The sequence below is a fragment of the Gavia stellata genome, chromosome 33 (genome assembly GCF_030936135.1).
Source record: "Gavia stellata isolate bGavSte3 chromosome 33, bGavSte3.hap2, whole genome shotgun sequence".
Taxonomy (NCBI): domain Eukaryota; kingdom Metazoa; phylum Chordata; class Aves; order Gaviiformes; family Gaviidae; genus Gavia; species Gavia stellata.
Window position 1 is genome coordinate 818,605 of NC_082626.1, and position 6,320 is coordinate 824,924.

A 6,320-nucleotide genomic window follows, 5' to 3' on the forward strand; every position below is an offset into this window, starting at 1 on the left:
ACACTTACACCTGCTCCCAGGTTCCCGTTCAGCCTGTGACCGCTGCCGGCCCAGAGCACAGCAAGCCCTTGGAGAAGGCAGAGAGCCTTTTTAATCAGGAGCGGGACCCAAGGTTCAGTGAAATCTACAGCAGTATCAATACAGGTAGGGAGTGCTGGGCTGTGAGGCGTGGCTGGGGGCACATCGCATGTTTATCCGATTTCAGCTTCGACCCGAGTTTCCTTTGCTCTTTGCTAAGTCGCTCAGAGCACTTCTAGGTGCAGAGGCTCAGCGTGGCTGTGGTGTGGCAGCCCAGGTCTTGCAGAACAGTGCTGAGTTTGACTCTGGGTGGATAATTCCTGGCTATGCTGATGTGCTGTTGTGGCAGTGAATTGTCCTGCAGCCAACATCTTGCTGGGGAAGTGTGGGGAGGGAGTGGGTGATAAGGTGTCTCTTGCTCTGTGTGTTACTGCCTGCCTTAGTCTGATCCTTCCTGCTTGTCCCCGGAGAGCAGTTCTCTGTGTTCCTAGTCTGGGCGCAGAATGTAGTGGATGCTCTAACCCCAGAGGATCTTAATGCCAAGTTTATTAGAAAATGGAGAGGAAATCAAATTAAACAAGCTTTTACAAAACCATCTGGAGTCTGCATCTGGATAAGGAACAGTCACGTTTGATGCTTTGGCTCAAAACAGTCTTCCTTCGCACGGGCATGTCTCTTGCAACTGGTTCTCTGTTCCTGCTGCTGAGACTTTCTCAGCCCTAACATGAATCAGCCTCTCTCCACAGACCAGAACAAAGCCATTCCTGCCAGCACAGTGCCTGCCAACCAGCCCCTCTTTACGCAGGGAAACACTTTCACCCCGTCACGACCTGCTGAGAACTTCAGGTGAGGCTTCCTGTGCTGTGCTTCAAATGGCCTCGTGTTAATTTTATCTTGGCCTGTGGTCCTGTTCTGTCTGTGTGTCCTTCTGCAACAGCTGAGTGTTCCCAGCCTCTCTCTGCATGGCAGTGATTGTCCATAAATGTGTTCCTCTATGGTGTGCACAGAAAATACAGGGGCAGCCCATCCAGGCATCGGTTTCTTTGAGGGGTGGGGGCGAGAAGGGCTCCTGCACCCCTGCTCTCCTGCCTGGTGCTGCTTTGCTCCTGGTCAGAGGCGCAGGAGCTCTGAGGCTGAGCACAGTGTCAGCACGGCCCCTCTTCTGCTCTGCCAGTCCTTGTCCTCACCTCCCCAGCTATTGCCTCGATTCCCTGATATCCCTCTGCTCTGTTGCTTGCTGCAGCTTGTCCGCGGGATAGCTGTGCCTCTTGAACGTGCTTGGACTGAAGCCCAAGAACTGAGCTGGGTGAGAGTAGCCTTGCCCACAACCCCAGCAGCTCCTGCCAGTTCTGCCCACAGCAGGGCGGCATGATGGGCACTGGCACATGAGTAAAGTTACCCACGTTTCTGGGCTCGTTTCCCCCCACCGATAACTTGCGTGGATGGTGTTTGTGCCTCTTTGTCCTGTATGTGATACCTAGTGTCCTAAGAGTGCCTCTTCTGTCTTCCAGGAGCAGCAGCATGGTACCTCCTGTGAACATTATTCAGCAGCAGCCCTCATCAGCAGGCCGGATCTTAGCACAGATTTCACGCCACTCCAACCCAGCACAGGTCAGCGGAACCAACTGGGCTCCAGGGACACGGCCAGCGTTCACACCCCAGGTAGCAAAGCCTGAACCCTCGGTGCAGGCCCCGAGCCCCTGCTGCATTACAGACCCTTCTTGCTGTCGTGAATCAACCTGCTCTAACTCTCTAGCTGCGTGAGGGAGCAATGCTGTGTGCCTTCTCCTTTGGGGCCAGTCCAGCAACTTCTCAGCCTACTTAAGGCGAGATTCAGAATAAATGCATCCCTCTTCTTCCTCTCCCATTTCTTGCTCTCTTATAGCAAGTGGCATCCCAGACGGTGAAGACTCGGCCTCCTTCCTTCAGCATGGGGACTTTCCAAGGCACCCCATCCTCCTTCAGCCCCATGACAGCACCTGGCTCTACGGCTTCTCCTACGGGGTCTGCTTACCCGAACCTTGCCAGCCGTGGCACGGGCTTCAGTGAGTACGGCTTGGGGTGCTGGGGAGGTTGGGGTGGCGACAAAATCCCCTTGGAGGAAATCTGGGAGCATCAGCCAGATACAGCCTTGATGTGATACGATCTCCATCGTTTTCTTGTGCATGTGTTGGGAATGCCCACATGTAGAGAGCACAGCTGAATCCCTGCTTTGGCAAACACTGCCCTTATCACCTTTAACCACTGTCCCACCGCAAGGCTCCAGAGCAGGTGAATTTTGAACCATTTTGAGGCTGACTGGGAGGAAACAAACCCCTCTGGGACTCCCCTGCATTTGTTCTTGTTCTGCCCCATAGATGGGTATTGACAGATGCCTTAACGCATGTGACAGTTCAGTGACTTTTCCTGGAGGGGAGATCCCAGCCTGTTACCAGGAGGCACCACACAGAGCTGTGCGCTTCCCAGTCCTGTTCAAGGATCACAGAAGCCCCAGCCCCGCACCAGGAAATCGTTTGCTGACTTGTTCTCTGTTGAACAGCCACGGAGGCAGCGCAGACCCCCGCCCCGTTCCAGACACGAGCAGCCGAAGGTGTGGGGATGTGGCCGCAGTGGCAAGGACAGCACCACGGCCCAGCGTCCGGGGAGCAGCACGTGCAGCAGCCGCAGCCAAGCCAGCCTGAGGTCTTCTCAGTAAGACGGTGCTTTTTTAACCTCCCGAGTGAGGACTGGTGTGGGCCAACCTTGTGGGAACGAAGGGTCTTCGCTTCCCAAGCGTGGGCAGCTGGCTGTAGCGCCAAGAGCTTGTCCCTGTAGTTGATAATAATATCTGGTGAGGTCTCAAACTGGTGAAGGACCTGATGGAGCTGAAACTGGAGAGGAGGGGTTAGAGAGGCCTCAGCTGGACTGGCCTTGTGCCTTGGCCCGTTGCAGGATCAGTGTGAAACTCTACCAGCTCCTCAGCTGAATTAGCCCTTCTAGCTCTAATTAAAAACAACAACAAAAAAGCCAAACCACCCCCCCCCGATCCCATGAAGTGAAGATAACTCTTGAGAGTTCATATTCTTGCAAGTTGCTGCCCCCTGTTTTCAAAGAAGTTAGTGCAGTCGCTGCCCATGACTTCAGTTTGCTGCTCTCCTGCAGCCTTGGACGCACACCCTGTGTGCCCCGGGAGGGAAGGGACCATCTCAGTATGCAGTACCTGCTCTGGCAATCTCCTCCGTGACTAAATTACCAGCGTGATATTCTAGTCCAGGTAATAACTCTCTCCTTGTATCCTCACAGGACATGCTGACAATGCTGGGAGACCAAGGACCCAACTACAACAATGAAGAGTTCCCAGAGTTGAATATATTCCCTTCTTTTTCAGAATAAAATAAGCCCTAGGGGAAGCAAATTATAGCTATATATAATATCCATGTGTAAAGGAAAACACCTAAGTCTTTTTTTCAAAGACTGCTGAACTTTCTAAACACTTCCCACCTTCCGGAGGCAAAACTCTGCCCGACAGCCTGGCAGACGGGTGGCCGTGCAGGAGGAGGTGGTTGTGGTTTTGGGCAGCTCCTCCGCACGGTGCTGGCAGCGGGGGACTCTTCGCCTGGAGGCTTCAGGACGCGAATGCTGCGAGAGCAGCTGCACTCCCTGACCGAAGGCCCCGCGTTCCTGGAGCCGCTCGCGAGTGGTTTTCGTTCTGCACGCTGGGTTGGCCGGAGGGATTCCTGTCTGGATTCCAGACAGCCCCTCCAAACTCATAAGGTGGCTTTTACTGTTTTTATTTCAATCTTCTATACCGTGACTCTTTTTCTATAAAACACAAAGTATTGTAACTTTTTAAATATTGGAAGAAACTCTTCCAAGCGTTAACCCTGTATAACGCAGTTCTGGAGGATGCTTGCCTGAGAATCCTTGGCACAAGCCGGCTTTCTGGTTGGAGGAAGCTTGGCTGTCTTTGGAGGGTTGTTAAAGCGTCTCCAGTCTGGGGTGCTTTATTTTGAGACTCCCACGTTGGCAGGCACGTTGGTGTTTGTTTGGATGCCGTCTCTCTTCTGTGAACTGTGCAATGAATATGGGCCTCTGTAGTCAGCGTGACCTCTAAACTCCCTCGGGGCCCAGTCATTCGTGTGAATGACGGGATAGTTACGAGCCATAAAAATATTATCTATGTAGCTTTGTTCTCGATGCATCAGTTCTGCAGCTGATGGTTTCTGTGCCGCCATGAACCAATGTTTCAACAGGCTTTTTGTCAGCTTATGGGGGGGGAACTGCTCTGCACTATCCACGCAATTTTACCACATCTAGATTGAGTTCCTCCGCTTCGTTTTGGAGCTGGACACCGGGTTTCCCGCACGGAGAGGCCCTGGATTTGTGTAGGGGCTTGCGGAGGAGTTGCGTTTTCACTACATGCTCTGAATTGGCAGTATTTGCTTCTACACTCACCGTCTCCTTAAAGAAAAATTCATGCCATCTGATGGCCCTGTTGCCAAATCACAAAATGGAGGAGAGCAGGGGAAGATAGGGAACAGAATTATTTTTTTTTATAGATACAATTTTTTTTTTTTTAGATTTTAAACCTTGACTTTGACTCTTCTGGCTTCTTCAGGGGAAAAAAAACTTGTGGCAAATCTTGCTCTCCTCAGGGTCTGTAGGGGCTGGAAGAACAGTTTGATTCCCCCTGCGATGGCAAGCCTTGCTTCAATTTCAACAGGAAAATTTGTTCATTGCAGAGTTTGACTTGGAAGGAAACTTGGCACAGCTGCAGCGGGGGAAGAATACGAAGCTTTCCTGGAAGCCTGGTTTTTGTTTTGGATGAAATCTGGGCATTTCTCCCTCCTCCTTGCGTGCTCTGGGGCTGCTTGAGACCCCCGGGATGGCCGTGACCGTCCTCTCTGCTGGTGAGGGGCGAGGAGGGGATGTGGTGTTTGGACTGACAGGTCTTGGTGCTGCGATGATGGGGGCGACCCTCCAAAGAGCAGATTCCGGAGACGTACCTAGTGGATAACATCCATGTGGGGAAGGCTTTGAAACGTTTGTGTTACTGGCTAACGAGTTTCAGTACTTGCGGAGGCCCAGAGAGCTTTCTCTTGGCAGTGGAGCAGAAAGCGTCCTTTTTTTTTTTTCCTCTCCTGCTTTTGTTGCAAAACTAAGATTTGAAGTTTTTTTTGTCTCACTTCAAACACCACTTCCAAATTTATCTATGGGAAGGTGGGAACCTCCCCTTAGGGAGTTTGGAAATGTCCCGTGATCCCCCTTTTACCTGGGGAAACAGTTACCAGCAATAACCACGATGGGCCCCTCTTTGTCCGCAGCAGCCCGTCGCATCCCGTGCCGTCCCCGTTGCCAGGCCGTGGCGTTTCCTCAGGCTTAGAGGAGATGTGTGTTGTAAAGTAGCAAGGTGTTACCCATCCCAGGTATTCGTACTCAGGCTTGCGACGCCTGCTTGCGGGGCCAAGGGGGCACGTGAAGGACCAGCGCTGAGCTGCACCGTCCTCCAGCATCGGAGCCGCGCTGACCCGACCGGACGGAGGATGGAGCAGCGCTCAGCTGCTGAAGGAGGAGGACAACTCCCATTTCCACAGAGATCAAGCCCTGGGGAACTCGACCCCTGTGAAGCTACAGCTCTGCTGCTTTCTGGAGAGAGGTCCTTCAGCTGTTGAGCTCCGTCCCAGGGCAGCAGTGGGAGCTGGACTTGCCCATGGTGCTTCAAAACGCTCCCCCCACCCCGAGCGCACCAGGACCTGGGGGCCGCGTGGACAAGAAGCAACGCCTTCCGTCTCTGCGTGTCCCCGGGCCCAGAGCCCGTCTCTCCCTGAGCCGTCACGGGTGACGCTGCTGTAGCCCCCTGATTTCAGGTCCTGCGTGGATGATGCTGGGGAAATGAAACCACCTGGAGCAGCCGGCAAATGCCGAACCTGTTGGGAAACACTGACCTGCCTTTGGCGCTGGCAGCAGCGAGGACGAGGACTGGTGAGGGGCTGGCGGGGTCTTGGCATCTGCCACCCCCCCACCACGGGGTCCCCAGGCCTGTCCTCTGGGCTAGCGGAGGGGCTGATGTGAGGTGCCACTGCAGAGCGGTGGGGGACGTGGGACAGCCCCAGGGCAGAGACGTGTTCCCTTCACCTTCCCTCTTGATAATTGTACTATTTTTCAATGTGAGGGGGGGTTATTTTATTGTACAATCGCTTGGGGGGGCGGGCAGGAGCCACACCTCCTCCTCCAGGGGCATTGTTTTGGGCCCAGGGCTCCCTCTTGTTGCAGGAATTGCAGATAAATCTATGTAGCAGAGATTTTACAACAAGGTATTTTCC

At 53.5% G+C, this 6,320-nt stretch overlaps 1 protein-coding gene across 8 annotated transcripts in view; it reads left to right on the forward strand.

Moving 5' to 3' along the window:
- The window catches only part of ARNT (aryl hydrocarbon receptor nuclear translocator), a 29,031-nt gene extending 22,711 nt beyond the window's left edge, over positions 1 to 6,320 (forward strand). For 4 of the 8 annotated variants that reach the window (XM_059832429.1, XM_059832434.1, XM_059832431.1 and 1 more), the window contains 5 exons: positions 21 to 144; positions 765 to 864; positions 1,530 to 1,680; positions 1,904 to 2,063; positions 2,558 to 2,835. In XM_059832429.1, the coding sequence (XP_059688412.1) occupies positions 21 to 144; positions 765 to 864; positions 1,530 to 1,680; positions 1,904 to 2,063; positions 2,558 to 2,832 (810 nt within the window). In that variant the 3' untranslated portion in view covers positions 2,833 to 2,835. Of the gene's footprint in view, positions 1 to 20; positions 145 to 764; positions 865 to 1,529; positions 1,681 to 1,903; positions 2,064 to 2,557; positions 2,836 to 3,300 lie in introns of those variants that run through there. The other 4 variants (XM_059832430.1, XM_059832433.1, XM_059832436.1 and 1 more) reach the window with 2 other exon arrangements.